We start from the raw sequence: 20,737 nt of genomic DNA, 5'->3' as shown, positions 1-20,737 counted from the left end.
AAAAACACAAAAGAAAATTGGCCAAAAAATCAAATAGGCTCAACACAAGAGAATATCAAACAGATGATGAACATATGAAAATATGCTCCACATTACTAGTCATGTAGCAAAGTAAAAAAATTTTAAAGCACCACATATGTTGGTGCAACTGCTATAGAAAACAGTCTGGAGGTTCTTCAAAAAATTAAAAATATAACTGCCATGTGATCCAACAATTCCACTTCTGAGTATACATCCAAAAGAGTTGAAAGCAAGGCCTAAAACAATTATTTGCGTATGCATGTTCATAGCAGCACTGGATAAACAAAATGCGGCATATATGTATAACAGAGTATTATTCAGACTTAAAAAGGAGGGGCGCCTGGGTGGCTCAGTTGGTTAAGCGACTGCCTTCGGCTCAGGTCATGATCCTGGAGTCCCGGGATCGAGTCCCATATCAGGCTCCCTGCTCAGCAGGGAGTCTCCTTCTCCCTCTGACCCTCTTCCCTTTCGTGCTATCTCTCATTCTCTCTCTCTCTCAAATAAATAAATGAAATCTTTAAAAAAAATAAAATTAAAGAAAAAAAAGGAAGTAAATCCTGTTACATCCTACAACATGGGTCAACCTTAAGGAGATAATGTTAAGTGAAGTAAGCCAGTAACAAAAAAAGCAAATCTGTATGATTCTAGTTATATGACTACTCTAACATAGTCAAATTCGTAAAACATAAAAGTGGAATGGTGGTTACCATGGCTGTGATTATGGGAAAATGGAGTTATTTAACGGATATAAGGTTTCAGATTTGAAAGATGACATTCTGGGGTTCTGCTTCACAACAATGTGAACATATATGTAACACTAATGAACTGTACATTTAATATTAAAAAAGAGGAAAGAGGTCTTAAAAAAAAAGAGGCACTACACTACACACCCAGTAGAATGTCTAAAATGACAAAAGAAAATGGGGAGCACTGATAAGAATGTGGAGCAACTGGAACACTTGTACGTTACTCATGGGAATGTAATAAAAGATAAGCACTTTGGAAAGCTATGGTTTCCTATCAACCAAAGCTATGCACATCTCCTGCCCCCATAATCCAGCAATTTCACTTCTAGGTATATAATCACACAAAAACGCATTCTTCTATTTCCCAAAGACAACACCAATATTCATAATTATCTCAAACTGGAAACAACTCCAGTGTGAATCACCGGAAGAATAAATCAGTAAATTTTAACTATTTATGATAACAGAACACTACTGAACACAATGAGAATGATATTCAACCACAGACAACATAAATTAATCTTACAATTCTAATGCTGGATAAAAGACGACAAGACAAAAGAATAATTACATTAAGACTGTATTTATATAAAGTTCAAATCAGGCAAGATTAATCCATAATGTTAGAAGACACGAGAGTGGCTACTTTTCCGGGGTAGCAGGAAGGGGGGACAAGAGGGCTTCTGAACTGCCAGTACTATTAGATGCTGCTCACACAGTGGTGCTCACTTCAGAAAAACTCTGTGACTTTAGGATTTCTACAGCCTTCTGTATGTATGCTATAATTAATTTTTAAAAGTGTATCTTACCCTAATTTAAAAAAAAGCCTGAAACCGCTTAGTCAATTTACTATCTCAGGATGTAGCAAGTTTCTTAACCTTTCTATAGTACCACCACAGAGCTAGGATCTAATAAGTATTAGCCACTGTTTTACGTCTTTTTCTTTAAAACTGCACACATGGCTCCTGAGCACAGAACTCAGCTCCTCAAACATTTGTTGAGTGGATGGTTAAAAACCACAAAAACCTAATGTGGTTGCATTTTATGAAAATTTCCAAAAAGTTTAAGTTACACTATTGATAAGATGAAAATTCTCATTTAAAAAAAAAGACGTTAAGTGATACAAGTGTCCCAAAATTTTAAAACTTTTCTCGAGAATCCATTATTTCATAACTGGAGGGTGTATTAATTTGTAAGCTCTTGAATTTGTGGCCACATGACAGTCACTTTACATGGTAAATGGTGCATACAAACTTCTGTGAGTAATGTCTGTGACTACTTTTCTGTTATTTAAAAATATCTATTTGTATAATTTCCATTATATATTATGAAATTGTTATATCACACAGATTTTTTTTGCTAATTGTGTTAATTAAAAACATACAACAAATTGAATATGTTGGAATGAAAAATGTTTTAAATAGCATTCATAAGGGGCGCTTGGGTGGCTCAGTCGTTAAGCATCTGCCTTCGGCTCAGGTCATGATCCCAGGGTCCTGTGATCAAGCCCCGAATAGGGCTCCCTGCTCTGCAGGACGCCTGCTTCTCCCTTTCCCACTCCCCCTGCTTGTGTTCCCTCTCTCACTGTGTCTCTCTCTGTCAAATAAATAAATAAAATCTTTTTAAAAAAATAGCATTCATAAATATATTCCACTTATCTTTTGATATCAGCACAACTAAAATATAATTTAAATATCATAAAGTCCATCCTTTTAAAGTATGAAATTCATGAGTGCCTGGGTGGCTCAGCTGGTTAAGCATCCGACTCTTGATTTTGGCTTAGGTCATGACCTCAGGTTCCTGAGATTGAGCTCACTTTGGGCTCCCCGTTGGGCTCTGCACCGGGTGTGGAGCCTGCTTAGGATTCACTCTCCCTCTTCCTTTCCCCACCACCCTCCTGGTGTGCTCAATCTCTCAAGGTAAAGAAAGAAATAAAAAATAAATCAGTAAATAAAGTATGGAATGCAATGCTTCTTAGTATACTCAGAGTTGGCCAACCACTACCACTATATAATTTTATTTATTTATTTATTTATTTTTTAAGAGTTTATTTATTTATTTGACAGATAGATAGCACAAGTAGGCAGAGTGGCAGGCAGAGGGAGAGGGAGAAACAGGTTCTCCGCTGAGCAGGGAGCCCAATGTGGGGCTCGATTCCAGGACCCTGGGATCATGACCCTAGCGGAAGGCAGCCGCTTAACCAACTGAGCCACCCAGGCGCCCCCCACTATATAATTTTAGAACATTTTCATCCCCACCCCCATCCTTAGCAATCATGCCACATTTCCCTCTTTTCTTGGCCCTCAACAATTTTCTATCTCTATGGATTTTACTATTAGTTAGAATCCTCTAACTGGTGGACTTTTGTGTCTGGCTTCTTTCACTTCACGTATGTTCATTCAAATTTGTAGCACTTATCAGTACTTCATTCCTTTTTACTGCCAATTAACATTCCATTGCATGGATATGCCATTTATATCTATCCATCAATTGGTTGATTGCCATTTAGATTGTTTGCACATTTGCAATTATGATTGATGCTGCTAAGAACATTCATATAACAAGTTTTTCTGTAGACATATGTTTTCGTTTATCTTGGGTATACACTGAGGAGTGGAACTGCTTGGTTATATAGTTAACTATATTTATCCTTTTAAGGAACCATCAGACAGTTTTCCAAAGTGGAATGACTATTTGATAATCACATTAGGAATGTACAAAAGGTTCCCATTTCTCTACATCCTCCTCAACCCTTGTTATTTTCTGTCTGTTAGTTATGACCATTGTAGTATAAAGAGGCATCTCATTTTGAGTTTGATTTTCATTTCCTGATGAGTAACAATGTTGAGCCTATTTTCATAAGCTTAAGGCAGACACTTAACGGAATGAGCCACCCAGGTGCTCCAGTTTTAAGTCTTTATACAAGGTCTTTTTTTTTATTAAGATTTTTTAAAAAAGATTTTATTTGTCAGAGAGAGCGCACGCATGTACAAGCAGGAGGAGCGGCAGGCAAAGGGAGAAGCAGACTCCCTGCTGAGCAAGGAGCCCGATGTGGGGCTGGATCCCCAGACCCTGGGATCATGGCCCAAGCCGAAGGCAGACTTTTAACCAGCCGAGACACCCAGGCATCCCTTAATATATATATATATATATATATATATATATATATTTAAGTTTCAAGTAATCTCTACACCCAACATGGGGCTCGAACTCACACCTGCGAAATCAAGAGTCACATGCTCCACTGAATGAGCCAGCCAGAAGCCCCTACAAAGCTCTTTATTAGACATCTGACTAGCAAATATTTTCTCCTATTCTTAGTTTTCTGACCTTTTTTTTAAAAGATTTTATCCATTTATTTGACAGAGAGATAGAGCACAAGTGGGGTGAGGGGCAGCAGGAGAAGCAGGCTCCCCGCCAAGCAAGGAGCCTGACACAGGACTCGATCCCAGGACCCTGGGATCATGTCCTGAGCTGAAGGCATACACTTAACTGAGCCACCCAGGTGCTCCCTATGTGTTTATTTATTTATTTATTTTTTAAGATTTATTTATTTGAGAGAGAGCAAGACAGAGTGTGTCTGTGTGTGTGTATGCACATGTGTGCATGGAGTGGGAGAGGGAGAGGAAGAGACAGAATCCCAAGCTGATTCCCCACTTAGCCTGAAAAGATGAAAGGGGGCATGATCCCACAATTCTGAGTTCATGCCCTGAGCCTAAACCAAGAGTCCGATGCTCAACCGACTGAGCCACCCAAGTGCCCCCCTATGTGTACATTTCATTTTATGTTAATTATACCTCAATAATTAAAATAAAGGGAAAAAGAAAACATAATTGACCATCAAAAGGCTGTTTACTAAGTCTTTAAGTCACTTAGGCATTTCATTGTAAAGTTTTAGTTAAAAAAATGTGGTATATAACAACTAAATGTAAACAAGTGATCCTGGATTGAATTTAAGACATGAGACAAAATTTGTTTTCTTTTTCCATAAAGGAAATTATTAGTTAATAAGACCTAAAGATTAGATAGACAATGATATCATAACAGCATCGATAATTGTCCTGTAGCTTTGTTAAGAGTTTCATAATTGTTTTGTGGTTATAGGGCAATGTCCTGTTTTGTTGTTTTTTTTTAAGACTGTTTTCTTTTAAAGATTTTATTTATTTATTTGACAGAGAGAGACACAGTGAGAGAGGGAACACAAGCAGGGGGAATGGGAGAGGGAGAAGCAGGCTTCCCGCGGAGCAGGGAGCCCGATGCGGGGCTCGATCCCATGACCCTGGGATCATGACCTGAGCCGAAGGCAGTCGCTTAACGACTGAGCCACCCAGGTGCCCCAAATTTTCATTTTTTTTAGAAGTAATTTCTACACCCAATGTGGGGTTTCAACTCATGACCCTGAGATCAAGAGTCTCATGCTCCCCTGACTGAGCCAGCCAGGTGCCCTGCAACGTCCTGGCTTTCTGAAAAACACAACAAAGCATTTAAGGGTAAAGGGTGTTGTGTTTACAAATTACTATTTGTTAAGAAAAAAGAGAAGGGGGAGGAGCAAAGGAGAGAGAAGGAGGGAGTATGAAAAATAAAGAAAAGTTAATTTGGTAAAAAGCTACATTTGGGAAATGTCAGGAAAGAGTATATAGAAATTCTGCACTATTCCTGCAATTTTTGAATGTCTGAAATTATTTCAAAATTATAAGTTTAAAAATATTTCTATGGTGCTGGCCAAAGTTTCATATTGTATATTTTATTATCAATACAAGCTTGGGATTCAAGTGTTCATGACCCATAGAAATGGAAGACAAGTTTCAAAACAGAGCTACTGGATGTGTGGGGTCATAGGTCAAGAGATAAGCCACAGGTAGATCTCTGGATGGAAGTACCAACTCCAGTGTTTTAAAAAACAGGCGACTGTCAGAGACCAAGGAAGAAGGGCAAAGAGTAAGTTTTTACATACTGATGAGCAATGGACACATTTTTGGCAAAATAAAAGATCTATTTTGAATTTAAGTCAATCTGTGGGACAATGAATATTCAGTGTTTATTAAGTTTTAGATAACATCTGAAGGAAATTAATGTAAACTAAAAAAATATATTAATTTAGAGAAAACAATTAGTAGTAAGTCCAAAATACTGTCAGGTTAGCAAGATGTCATTTTGTCTAATTATGATATGCTACGAATTGAAATCACCTGGGAAGCCAATTAAATACGACCATAAGTGAAACAATTCAAATGCAAAATTGAACGTACAGTATCATTTCAACTAATGGGGATAATACTAGCAATGTATTTTTCTATTGTAATATTGTTAGGGGGTAATAGAAGACATTTGTAAGGGGTCTGTATGAATAAGTGTGCAAAGTAGGGCTAAGTCTTTCTGTTTGGAGTGGGAAGGCTTCATGGAGGAGACTCTTCTTAAAAGACTCTAAGTGTTTGCCACTAGAGAGAAGACAGTACAAAGGCAATGCTAAGATTTTGAAAGCAAGCTCCACGAGGCAAGAATGTTATTTAAGGAAGAATTCTGCTAACTCTATTGATACCAGATGGCTTCTGTGATTTATAAAACCTCCATTATTAAATTATTATACATAGTTGGTTCTATTTCTGGGATCTCTGACATTAAGATGATGCATGCAGTGTATATAAGATGTAGCTCAAGGGTCAATATCTCTCCAAAGCCCTTCCTGGACCCTCGCCTCCAAACATTACACTTGGTCTCCTCCCTGCTCCCTCTATATGCTATTCTCATGCAGACCAGTGGTAGGATTTCACAGTAATTAGCATACTGGTGACTGCTTAAGGCAGAGTCATCAATAAGCTCACCCAAGAAGACATATTATAGACAGGCTGATTGAAGAGTTGAGGAATGATGGGGAAAAGCTGTGTTACAGAAGACAACACATGAACTTCTCAGAAGAGTGAAGTGTAACCAATAGCTTGAGCTGCTGAAGAAAGGCTATGAGGACCTAGAATTTTCTTTGGCAGTTAAGGAATTGGTTGATCATTGGGATAGCACTTTCAGAGAAACGGTAGAGAAAGAAGATACATCAGTCTGATGATAATTAGGAAAAGATTTCCTAGCAAATCTATGACAGAATTCCCTTATCCCAGGTTATAAATTATTCTGCCTCAACAGCCTGTTAGGAATAGCTCTGAAAAGTACATAATAAACTTACTGTCTGAGAACCTGGTCCAGATGGGACAACCTATCGAAATAATCCATGGGAAGCTCTTAAGGTAGGTTAGACTCAAGAGCAATAACCGTGGAGCACCTGGGTGGCTCAGTCATTAAACGTCTGCCTTTGGCTCAGGTCATGACCCCAGGGTCCTGGGATTAAGCCCCGCATCGGGTTTCCTGCTCTGCGGGAAGCCTGCTTCTCCCTATGTCACTCCCCCTGCTTGTGTTCCCTCTCTCACTGTGTCTCTCTCTGTCAAATAAATAAATGAAATCTTTAGAAAAAAAAAGAGCAATAACCTAGGATATTCTAAATAACCTCTGGTCTAGGGAGGTTTAGGACAACTCATTACTATGCATATAAAATTGGTGGAGAGAGAGGCCCCTGGGTGGCTCAGTCAGTTGAGTGTCTGACATCGGCTTAGGTCATAATCCCAGGGTCCTGGGATCGAGTCCTGGATCAGGCTCCTTGCTTGGTGGGGAGCCTGCTTCTTCCACTGCCCCGCACCCCGCTTGTGCTCTCTCTCTCTCTCAAATAAATAAAACCTTAAAAAAGAAAATAAAAAAAACTAGTAGAGAAGACTGCCCTGAAAAACAAAATTACTGTTACGATTTCTAAAGAAGCAAATGTAAGGTTACAGTGTTTTCATATCTTTAGGGCCTAGAAGGAAGAAACTAAAAGACCAAGAGAGGTTCTACTAGGGCAGGCAAATTTAGATTCTAGTCATAGTATATTTATATCGGCAACAGAAAAACAAAGTATTTAAACAGCTGTCTAATCTCCCTACTTCCAAAAAAACAGAGAATATTAGGTGTTCCAGACAAAGTTTTTTCTTTTCTTAAATGAGAGGGAATAGGCCTTCTAAATTTAAAAAAATATTCTTTAAAGCTCAAGCAAAGCATATAGTATCTGCCTAACAATGGTCTGCTCTAGTGGGTCATTGAGCAATGTCAGCAAAAATGGACACATAGAAAATGAAGTGGAATTTTAAATCAATGAAAAAAATGTCAGATTAACTACCGGATCCATACATAAAATTATGAAAGCACAAGAGACACTCTTTTTATAACAGTAGGGCGAGGAAAGACTTCCTTAGCAACATGAAAAGCTGAAGGTATATAGTGACATAGATTTGACCTGCTAAGAATTTCAAACTTCTGTACAAGATAACAATCAAGCACTGAGACTATAAGAAAATCTAGGATTAAACAATGGCAAACTATATAATAGAAGTTTTATTTACAAAAAAGATAATGTAAACAAAACAAAAAATGGTTATGAAGAGAGACTACATGAAGAAATACAAATGGTTAATAAACACTTAAAAGAAACCAAACATTACTAGTTAAAATGCAAGTTCATTCATAATATCAATTTTTACTTACTAGGTGACAATGATGAAGTAGATTACACTATTATATATATATACACACACATATATAATTCTATTTTTGAAGAATTAACATTAACTAAAAGGTTTATTGTTAACCCAAGTATTATAAGCAAAGAATTTGTAAGCCTTTTTTAACAGTTAAGGGAGTTTCTCAGATACCTTCTTTATAATTTCTAATACTGCATCCAAACCACACACAAAGATTTCCATTTCAGTATATAAGGAGGAGCAAATGCTCTTGGGTAGACTCTGCTCCAAAACAATCGAATGCTTATTTAATCAAATAAGCTTTTACTGAAATTAATAAAGTTGTAGAATAATCAGTTTTTACCATAAGTAATATTGACCCTGTCAATTCTTTGCTCAACATGCTTCAGCAGTTGTCTATCATATGTAATTGAAAGTTTTAACACCAAAAGTTAATACTGGAAGTTGTGAAACATCATTATCTCAGAGGGTAAATTTAAGATGGATTTTAAAATTCGAAAGTAATAAATTTTTATTTATTTATTTATCTACTTATTGAGGGGGGAGTAGTGGGAGAGAGAGACTCTTAAGCCGACTCCACGCCCAGCGGGGCTTGATCTCACAACCCTGAGATAGTGAACTGAGCCCAAATCAAAAGTTGGACACTTAACCAACTGAGCCACCCAGGCACCCCCAAAAGTAATAGATTTTTATGCAAAGGAAATAATCAATAAAACTAAAAGAAAACCTACTGAATGAGAAAAGATGGTTAGTATCCAAAACATACAAAGAACTGATACAACAACACGCAAAAACCAAATAATCCAATTAAAAAATGGACAGAAGACAGGAACAGACATCTGTCCAAAGAATACATACAGATGGCCAACAGACACATGAAAAGATTCTCAACATCACTCATCATCAGGGAAATGCAAATCAAAACCACAATGAGATATCACCTCACACCTGTCTGTGACTAAAATAAAACAATACAACAAGTGTTGACAAGGATGTGGAGAGAAAGGAATCCTCGTGCACTGTTGGTGGAAATGCAAACTGGTGCAGCTAGTATGGCAAACAGTATGGAGGGTCCCAAAAATATTAAAAATAGAAATGCCATATGATGCAATAATTCCACTACTGGGTATTTATCCAAAGAATATGAAAACACTAATTCAGAAAGATATAGGCAGCCCTACGTTTACTGCATTATTTATAATAGCCAAATTATGGAAGCAGCCCAAGTGTCCGTTGATAGATCAATGGATAAAGATGTGGTATACATACACACTGGAATGTTCCTCAGCCATAAAAAAGAATGAAATCTTGCCATTTGCAACAACATGGAATGAGCTAGAGAGTATAATGCTACATGAAATTAGTCAGAGAAAGACAAATACCGTATGATTTCATTCAGATGTGGAATTTAAGAAACAAAACAAGTGAACAAAGAAAAAAAAAGGGAACCCAAAAAATAGACTCTTAACTATAGAGAACAAACTGATGGTTACTAGAGGGAGGTGGGTGGAGGGATGGGTGAAATAGGTGATGGGGATTAAGGAGGGACTTGTCCCAATGAGCATTGAGTAATATATAGAATATTTCAATCACTGTATGTTACACCTGAAATTACATTAGCCCTGTATGTTAAGTATACTGGAATTCATTTTTGAGGCTATCAAATAATCACGTGGGAGACAAAGTAGAGCCAACAGAAAATGATGGTGGCCAGCCAAAAAACCCATTGATTATTTATCATTTAAATCCACACACACGTTTATTTGATCACACACACATAGATACAAATATATGTACATTCATTTCATCACATAAAACGAAATAAAAATGCAGCCCAAAGACATTTAAAGCAGAATCTTGGAACAAAGGAACCAAAAAGGGAAAGATTATACACATGTATAAATCCAGGCAAGACCGCTGGAAAACTTGGATACATGGTTTACTCCTTTTCCAAAACTCTGGTCACCTCAGAAAACCTTCACTTGTATAAATTGTATATATTCATTGCCACACTTGTTCTACTGACCAAAAAACAATCCTACAGAGAGGAACCCATGAACCATTTCCTGGTGTGAATCGATCAGGCACTGGAGCCATCTGGGGGGCCTACTGCTTCAATCTTCTCCCTACTCCTGCCACCACCCCAGCGGCTCAATTGTGGTGGGTGGGTGTGTGTGGGGGTGGGGAGAGGTGGGAGTTAGTAGTATAAGGAGTTAATAGAGTCTACTGGATCGAAGAAACTACATCCTTTCCGTCAAAAAAAGTACATCCTTTCCACCAAAATCTACTGAGTAACAGGGTAACTAGTCCCTGACAAGACCCACAGTGACAGCACAAAAGAGTCAGAAACCTGTACTGAAGGCTAACAATTATGGGGGAGCATTAATGATTACCTAGCGAAGAAAACAGTGTTAAGAGCAAGGGCAAAACAATGTCAGATTGGCTCAGAAAGTTGTGCTGCCCAGTTAGAATTTGCTGTTAGGCTTTTTGTGTGTGACCATTAAAAAAAGAAGCAATAAGCCTCTCCTTCAAGAAAAGGAGGCAAGTGCAGCAGAATAAAAAGAGGACAGAATTCAACCATGATGAACAAATGTAAGCCTGCATGTAGGGTGAAAAAACTTACACAAAATCACACAGTATTTCATTTAGGTCAGTGCTTAATATCAAATACACAGCAAATATACACTGTGCAAGATGCAAAATAAATCTGGAACAATGCAACCCACTAGACTAGTTAATTGTTTACTGGATTCCTTAGTTTAAAATGATTGATCTTCCTCTATCCCTTCCTCTTACTTCATTCCTGCATAAAACATCCATATAGGAATTATTCTAGTGCTATTCAAAATAATCTGTTATGAAGTCCTAAAAACTATGGAGACTATGGAGACCTAATCCTCTCTTTTTTTTATTTAACCTCTATCAAAAGTTCAAATTTTCGATGGACAACTTTATCAATTCCAATACTCAAAGTTCTGCATTCCTCAGAAAAGAGCGAATAATGAATACCACAGCAAAACTCTTCCAAGATACCAATTCAAATTCAAAACATTCAATATTCTAGGGCAGTCCTATTTAAGCTCTATATTCATTCACTCAACAGAAATTTATTCAGTGTTGACTATGTGCTGGGCAGTGCTTCGGGCACTAGCAACGAACATACGAATATTTTAAATAACCTGGAAAGTTTGCAAAAAATAAAAGTTTGATTAATATTTTGATTTTACTAACATATAATCATTTAGGACACCTAGCTTTTCTTTTTCACAGATACAGACTATAAATTCTTTTTTTTTATCAAGATTATACTTTTGACTTGTCATTAGTAGATATCAAAATGTTCATTAAGTTGCTTAGCAACTGTGCTTTACTTCATTCCTTATCTCCGGGTTGTTTTTGTATTTGTGAAAAGTGCCAGATATGTATCACTACGTACTGAAATGTTCTATTTATTCTGAAAGAAATATTGCAAAAGGGAAAATAAAGTAATTTTGCTACCACTGCTTCAGGAAAAATGCTAAATACTTTTTTCTCCCTAAGAACCCTTGAAGACTTAATAATGGCAACAGAAACTTGCTACCAAAATCTTTGAACTGTAGATTTCATATTTGTCTTCATAAAAAAAAAGGAGGTATACACTAAATTCTATCGGTGTAATTATTATTACATAAGAGAAGGTGTGAAAGGCAAGAAGGAAGAATCCTCCAACATCCCACCACTTAGCTCACCAGTTACCTTGCTCTCTTTTGGATTACTTACTCTAGGGAGAGCCAGCTGCCACATCGAAGGATATTTTTACCCTTTGATACTTAATGGGCAAGAAAGTAAAGGATTCAGAATTATTTAACAGATATAGATTAATGAACCTATGTCAACTATCAATGCCAGATATTGGGAACCAGTCTCTGCTATTTATTTCAGCAAATGTACAAGGTACTATGTAAAGGCAAGATACAAAAAAATGAAGCACAACAATACTATCCTGTGGAGAAGCATGTAAGTGGAGGGAAAAAGCAAGGAAAAAAAACATTTTTTAAGGTTATTTATTTGAGAGAGAGAGAGAGAGAGAGAGAGAGAGAGAGGTCAAGTGTGAGCAGGGAGAGGACTAGAGGGAGAAGAGAGAGAAAATCCCCAGCAGACTAAGCACAGAGCCTGACACGGGGCTGCATCCCATGACCCATGAGATCATGACCTGAGCCAAAACCAAGAGTCAGAACCTTAACTGACTGAGCCACCCAGGTGCTCCCCAAAGCAAGAAAATTGCCACAAAAGTCAGGATGGGAAGTTCTTAGGGCTTCTGGGAATCTAAGAATGCTCTATTTTTGACCTGGGTAGTTGCTTCATTAGTATTTTCTTTACAATTATAGGTAAACCATACATTTATATTTTATGAACTTTTCTGCTGATAATGTCTGTTGACATAATGACAAATGTTAATAATAGCATTATTTTGTGAATAAAGATCCACAAAGGACTTACTCTTTAGAAAAAAATAGGACTAAGTCAGATAGATTAGATATATTACATATTAAATATCTGATAGTTTTTTTTGAAGATTTTATTTATTTATTTGAGAGCAAGAAAGAGAGAGAGAATGCTGAGCAGAGAGCATGACGGGGGGGCCCAACCCCAGGACCCCGGTATCATGCATGACCGGAGCCAAAGGCAGAACGTCAACCAACTGTACCACCCAGGTGCCCCAAGTATTAGATACACTGGACAAGGCTGATAGAGATATATTTTATGATGCTAATGTAGTGTCTTTAACATATTGATATTTTTAGTGAAGAAGAGAGATGGAATTTCGTGTTAGGCATCTCCAAGAGGTTCCCAGTGACCGCCACCACCTGGTATTTACACCCTTGCATAGAACTTCCTACGCTGAGGGTGCCTGGGTGGATCAGTTGGTTAAGCATCTGCCTTCGGCTCAAGTCATGACCTTGGAGTCCTGGGGTCGGGATAGAGGCGAGGATGCTTCTCCTTCTGCCTGCCAATCTGCTTGCTTGTGTTCTCTCTCTCTCTGACAAGTAAATAAATAAAAATCTTAAAAAAAAAAAAACTACACTGAATAGCAACTTCCAAGGCTAATGTCATAAAAGACATTGTAGTCTCTTCCTTGTTATCACTGATTGACTCACTATGGGGAAAACTAAGCTGCCATGACAGGAGGAAATACTTAAGAAGTCCTATGGTAAGAACGTGAGGCTTCTAGCAAACAGCCATCAAGGAAAAGCTTCCTGCAAATGACCCGTCCATCTCCACTCCATACTCCGCAGTCAAATTTTTCAGATGACTGCAAGCTCATGCGAGACCCTCTTCCAGAAGCACTCTATTAAGCTACTCATAGATTCTTGACTTTTTTTTTTTTCAAGTAGGCTCCATGCCCAATTTGGGCTTGAACACATGACCCTGAGCTTAAGAGTCGCATGCACGGGGGTGCCTGGGTGGCTCAGTTGGGATTCTCAATCTCTCTTGATTTTTGCTCAGGTTGTGAGATTAAGCCTTGATTTGGCTCTGCACTCAGCGGGGAGTCTCCTTGAGGTTCTTTCCCTCTGTGCCCCCCCACCCCCCGCCCGCTCCCATGCTCTCTCTCATTCTTTCTCAAATAAATAAATCTTAAAAAAAAAAAAGTCGCATACTCTACTGACTGAGCCAGCCAGGTGCCCCAGCTCTCAGATTCTTGACCCACAAAAACTCTATGAGATAATAAATGTTTACTGTTTGAAGCTATTAAATTTGATACTTGTTAAGCAGCAACAGGTAACTAATAGATTGTCAGCTAATTCCTTAGAATGCTCTTTATAAAACATAAACCAGATAGAGAACATCTCCCTAACTAAAATGCTTCAAGGCTTCATGTTCATGGACTAAAACCTAAACTCTGTGCTATGGTGTATAAATTCATTCATGCTCTTGCTTCTGCCTATACATTTTTACCCTCACCTGGTTCCATTCTCCACCTATTCAAAATCACTGGACGCCTCTGAGATTATTAAAGAATATACTCTCTTCTTTTACCTTTGTATTTGCTGTTTTCTCTGCTTAGGAATGCTCTTCCCTGCATTCTTGAGAGTATTCTTTGCATACTTGGCTCTTTTTTGTCACTCAGTTCTCAGCTTAAATGTTCCCTCCCCAGAGAGGCCTTCCCTGATGACCTGATCATGAGAACGCTCTGGAAAATTCCCAATAAACAGAGGAACAAGATAAGGTTAGGCCATATTTAAAGCCACATAAAACTGGAGTTAGCCTGTTTGACTAATTGCATTAAATGAAAAGAAAGAAATTAATATAAAATTTGGAAAGGAGAATATAAATTTGTCACTATAGATTATACAAGTGTACTTCTGATACACAAGAAAAATAAACTGGAAAAACAAGAAACATGTAAACTCTAGAAACAAAACATTAAAACTGGCTCAGTTGGCGGAGCATGACTCTTGATCTCGGGGTTTGGGGTTCTCTACACGTTGAGTGTAGAGATTCTTAAAAAAAAAAAAAATCAAAATACCTCTGAAGGACAAAAGAAGGCATTAGCTAATAAAAAGGTATACTATCTAGGATATAAAGACTAAACATCAAAGAGAAGTAAATTCCCCAAATTTTCTGTGCAATATGGTTCCAATAATAATACCAATAAGACTTTATTCTTGCAATTAGACGATTATTAACTCATGGAAAGATAAGCAAGGCAAGAAAAGTCAAGAAATTTCTGAAGAATTGAAATGAGGAATTAGTTCTATCAGATACAAAAACCTAAATAATTAGAGTAATTTGATGCTTTACAGGAGACACAACATTAGGATAATAGAACTGAAAATCTACTAACATAAACAAATACAAATCAGTGGAGAAAAAATGGACAATTAAGTAAGTGGTGTTGGATGGCAGGGTAGTCATCTGAAAAAAATATAAGTTGTTACCAATATTCTACACACACAAAATGAATAAAATAGTTAAATGCAGAAAAATGAAATTAAAATACAACAAAAAGAAAATGGAAGATTTATAAGCTAGAAGTGCTAGATTTTTCTAATTAAGACACAATATACTAAAATCATTAAAGAGCAGATGAAAAATATTTTTCATCTATAAAATATTTCCCCAACTTTAAAAAAATATTTTAAATATAAAACTTCATTTAAAAAATCTGAGTGTTAAAAACAATGACAAACTGTGGAAATCCATCTGTAACTTTTATCACAAATGTCAATTTTCTAAAAAGGCTCCCATAAAATCAATGGAAGACTATTAACCCATAGAAAAATGGGCAATCTGTACATTATTTCCTACTTTAAAATGCTTTGGAATCAACCGTATTACTTTTGCAAAAAAAGTAAACAAAACAAAAAATAAACATCTCTCTGGCTATTGTTTAGAGATATCTTCACCCAAGCTATTATACATAGAGGCTAACTGATATGAGTGTTTTGTGGGGACTAAGAAAAGGATGTACTTTCATAGCTGAGTTAACACAGTGTGGAAAGCACTGCATGATAGGACAAGAGACTGATCCATAAAATGAGGAAACAAGAGTTCAAAACTAGTTGCGGAGCATTTTAAGGAAGTTTTATTTAGCTCTTGAGAGGCAAGGTGACCCCAGCAAACGTATGTGTTCCTGGAGGGTAAAGTAAACGGTAGCCAGCAAGCCTAGTTTCAAACTGGCTGATAGAACTCTGGGCCAGTTTCTTTCTTTCCATCTACAAAATGAAATGACTGGTAGATCTTAATTCATGTTTGTATCCCCAATATCTGGCCTAGGGCCTGGCAATCAATAGAAAGTACTCAACTAGCACAAGTTTCTTCACTTATTTTTCTTGTTCTAAAATGGGTTTTTTTTGCTGTTGTTGTTCTAAAATTCACGCACATTGTAACAAATTGAAGGCAGTTTATCTTAGTTGGTAATTGATTCTATTTCATAGAATAGAAAACCCGCAAATCACTGGTTTTAAAAAAAGTAAGAAACAAAACTGTTTCTCTCCCATGTTAAAGAAATTCAGATTTAAGAAGGGCTGAAGTTGGTATGGCAGCTCTACTGGTATCACCAAGAATTCGGGCTCCTATATTCTTCCCACTATCCGTCAATTTAGGCTTCCAGATGGCTGTTGGAGCACCAGCCATCAAATCTATGTTCTATAAATGTTGAGTGAAAGGAGACAGATACAAAAGAGCATATACTATATGATTCTAGTTATATGAAGTTCATTAAAAAACAAAAACAAATGTTATGGAGATAAATGTCAAAATAGTAGTAATCATTATATGGAATCATTGGCTGGGAAGGGCCATGAGGGAGCCTTCTAGGTGCCTAAAATGATTATATCATTATCCAGATAGTGTTATACACATGAAGAATAACCCTGATAGATACATTTAGGATTTGTGCACTTGACTATATGTAAGATACCTAAACAAGGTAAATTCCAGATCTCTGAGCTTATGTGTATTTTGACAAGACTAGACTTTAATCTATCTCCAAACAGACTAAAGAAATGAGGCATTCTAAAGTATTTAGTGTTCAGTGTGCAGCTCTTGTGCTTGTAACTGCTGTCCCCTCCTAAAGTTGGAAAAGTAACTAGGACAAATAGTCTACTACTAGAGTAGCTACGGGTGTGGCAATTGTCTTGCTTTAGGAATACCCGAGTTTAAATCCTACCTCTGGAAAAAAAAAGAAAATCCTACCTCTGTTTTGCATTTGTTTTTCTCCAGAAGAGGTATGAAAATAGTGAACTTTACCTTATTCAAAATCATAATGGAGTCTTTGTGTGAGGATTTATGAGGCAATGTATATCAAGTTCTTAACATAGTGCCTGATATGTAATAAAAGATAGTTGCTATTATTTTATTACCCATTGTTACCATCATCATCATTAAAAACTTTTTTTTTACATCATCATCATTACTAACAAATGATGGAACAGGGATGTCAAATGATTCTATGGTCAAAAATTCCAAATCAACTGGTTAATACCCTTGTGTGGATATGAATATCCTATTGAATATATACATTTGGCTATGAACTTGGTTTTCACTTGAGAATTTTCTAAAGAAGCCAAATGCAGTTCTTCTTATGGTTCTGCATGTTTAGAAAACTCCAAGTAGGAAAAAAAAAAAAAAGAAAGAAAGAAAAGAAAACTCCAAGTAGTCATGGGAACAGTTCTGGGAGTATGTCATAAAAAATTTAGTTTTGCTTTCAGAATCGTATGACCCTCATTAAGGTGGTCCTATGGATAATGACTTGGGAAATAATCACAAAATACAGAGACAGAGAAAAGTTATAAAACAGTATGAACAGTTCAGTGCCATTTATTTATGCTATCCTGTTATAACTGCATTAAAAGATCTTGAAAAGTACACAAAAAACTGGTAAAAGTGGTGACCTTGGGGAGATGAAGGTCACGTGGTAATAATTGTGAACTTTTGTTCATTTAACATAAAAAGCCCAGGCTAAGATAGATCATTTCCTTATTATTTCCCAGGGAATAATGAGAGTGAATACTTTTCTAATCCACATTTTCAGGGAAAATAACTTGATTAATTTTATATGTGGAATAAATTCATTTTTGAAAAAAGCATAAGTACAAAATACTTACCCACTTAGCAATTGGACAACCATGAGAGCTTTTTCCTTCTTTTCCCGTATACACTACAATTTCTATCCTTACTGCATTTCCTTTTTGACCATACCTGAGTACAAAACACAGTGGAGGGAAAATAATTGCAATTAATGGTGATATACCCTTTTAACATCTTAAGGTACAGAAGGTATAGATTTATAGAAGAAACCCAACACCCTGATTGTTAAAATTTACATTTGTTAAAAATTTACTTTTGTGTGGCAGGTATTTTTATTTGTTATCCCATTCTGTTTACTTATCCTTAAAGATCACTCATTTAAAAAATGTACTGGCTCCAAGACAAGCTTAAGGGATGTGAATGCAGTGTTGTTGGAGGTATTTTAACTATTTCTACCATTATACAATGATATCAAAATAAGTATTTCTGGATTTAACAAAGACAGCCTTGCTTTGTGAGTGTACTGTTGAGTGCCCAAAGGCTCACGTGATGAGCTACTTAGCAGGGACACCAGGACACTATTCTTTTCCTGGGCCCTAAGAAACATCCGAATTATACTCCTGAAGGCTTTCCATTCACTTTTCATTTGTTCCCAGAGATAGTCTCTCTGCATTGAGTCAGGTGCACAATAATGAATGATTTTAACAGGGAAGGATATTTCCTCACCTATTCTCCATGATTTCCCTGACAGCAGCAACACTTGGTCCTGCCCCAAGGTGTGTATAATATGGGCCTTTGTCTTTTTGTATAACTCGATCTGTGGAAGGAATAAGATTATTAGACCCAAAGCTTTACAGAATTGCATAGGGGCAAGGAGGAGCTATTTTTATTAATTCTTTTTTTCTTTTTCAATTCAGAACAATTTATCCTGACAAGGTTTTGGTAAACTTCAATAATTAAAGTCTAGGACAATAGGCCCTAGAATTTAACTTGTTCCTTTCTTGCGCCTCCTAACTCATTCTTCCTCTAAGCATCAGAGGAGGAAAACAAAAAATTTTAAGATGTGGGTCATATTTATTCTCCTATCTCCTGCTTTAAAAGAAATCTTTTAATAATTGAGGTGCAAAATTAAAAGTTTTCTAAGAGCAATATATCTTTAAAAGCTTGGCCTCAGAATCCTATTAAAATTGAGCCCAGGGCACCTGGGTGGCTCAGTTGGTTAAGCGACTGCCTTTGGCTCGGGTCATGATCCTGGAGTCCCGGGATCGAGTTCCGCATCAGGCTCCCTGCTCAGCAGGGAGTCTGCTTCTCCCTCTGACCCTCCCCCCTCTCATGTGCTCTCTTTCTCTCTCATTCTCGCTCTCTCAAATAAATAAGTAAATAAAATCTTTAAAAAAAAAACTGAGCCCAGCAATTGCACTGCTAAGAGTTCATCTACTATATGCTCACATAATTATATTTGTAATGCAAATGTACACATACTTGTCACAATTATTTGTAATATCAAAAAAGAAAGAGAGAAACACACTTAGCATCTGTCACTAAATGATAAGGTGGATAAATTAAGGGATGTTTATATAGAGGAAAACAATAAAACTATTAAACTAATATTTATAAACACTGGGCGCCTGGATGGCTCAGTGGGTTAAGGGTCTGCCTTCAGTTCAGGTCACCATCTCGGATCCTGAAATAGAGCCCAGGTCAGGTTCCCTGCTCCGTTTCCTGGCTCTACCTTTGCTCCCACCCCATGCTTGTACTCTCTCAAATAAATAAATAAAATAACTTAAAAAAGAACCTAATATTTACAAACATGGAAAAACCTGAGATCTCATTAAATTTTTAACAAAGCAAATTGCAAAAATAGTGTATTTTAAAAACTTAAATTTTCTAAAACTGCAAGCAAAATGAAAATAATAACATTAATTCATATAAAAAACTCTAAAGAGGTTTTATCTTTAGAGAATGGTACTGCAAGAAGACATTTGCATCATATTTCACTACTATTTGAAATTTTATTTTTTAAATTTATCATTATTATCATTTAAAAATTTTAATTTAAGCAATTTCTACACCCAATGTGGAGCTTGAAATTACAATCCTGAGATCAAGAGTCACATGCTCTACCAACTGAGCCAGCCAGGAGCCCTTGTACTATTTGAAATTTTATGTCTGTGAATTACTATTTCTCAAAAACAGTATTCTTAACTTGGCCTCTTAGAATCATGTCTAACTAGAATAGCTGAGTAATGTATTTCTGGCCATGGTGCACCTTACCAAAAGGTCATTATTTAATCATTTTGATTGGATATCAGATAAAATATAGGATTACTCTTGTGGCTTCCTAAGATACATTGAACAAATTTTAACTTATTACTGATGATCTAGAGCAGTGGTTCTTAACCAGGGGCAATCTTTCCTGAGTGGACATTTGGCGAACATTTTTAGTTGTTACAACTGGGCAGGTGTGTGTGCGTGTGTGTGTGCATATGTGTGTGTGTGTGTATTACTAGAATCTGGTGGATAGAGACCATGGATGCCCCTTAACAGGCTAGGATGCAGAGGGCAGTTCCCCTACCTCAAAGAATTATCCTATCTGAAATGCCAATAGTGCTCAAATTGAGGAAACATGATCCAGAGGTTAATCACTCTTAGTTTGCTATAACACAATACTTCCATGGAAAACTTTTTTTAAAATTAAAGATTGTATTTTATTTTAGAGAGAGAGAGAGTGAGTGTGCAGGGGGAGGGGCAGAGGGAGAGAATCTCAAGTGGACTTCAGATCAAGACCTGAGCTGGACACTTAACCGACTGAGCCACCCAGGTGCCCCTCCATGGAAATCTTTTACTCTTAGATATGATTGTTCCACGGATGATTTCTGAGTGGGTCTGCTTTTTTGTTGT

General features: G+C 36.8%; 1 protein-coding gene across 1 annotated transcript in view; it reads right to left on the bottom strand.

Moving 5' to 3' along the window:
* The window catches only part of TET1 (tet methylcytosine dioxygenase 1), a 127,394-nt gene that overhangs the window by 30,040 nt on the left and 76,617 nt on the right, over window positions 1-20,737 (bottom strand). The window contains exons 5-6 of the mRNA XM_027589225.2: window positions 18,563-18,653; window positions 17,914-18,007 (exon numbers count right to left, since the gene is read on the bottom strand). Of these exons, the coding sequence (XP_027445026.1) occupies window positions 17,914-18,007; window positions 18,563-18,653 (185 nt within the window). The remainder of the gene's footprint in view (window positions 1-17,913; window positions 18,008-18,562; window positions 18,654-20,737) is intronic.

This window comes from Zalophus californianus, chromosome 15 (assembly GCF_009762305.2).
Source record: "Zalophus californianus isolate mZalCal1 chromosome 15, mZalCal1.pri.v2, whole genome shotgun sequence".
In the NCBI taxonomy this organism is placed as follows: Eukaryota; Metazoa; Chordata; class Mammalia; order Carnivora; family Otariidae; genus Zalophus; species Zalophus californianus.
Note: the sequence above shows the minus strand (reverse complement) of the source record. Positions and strands in the feature narration are given on the sequence as shown.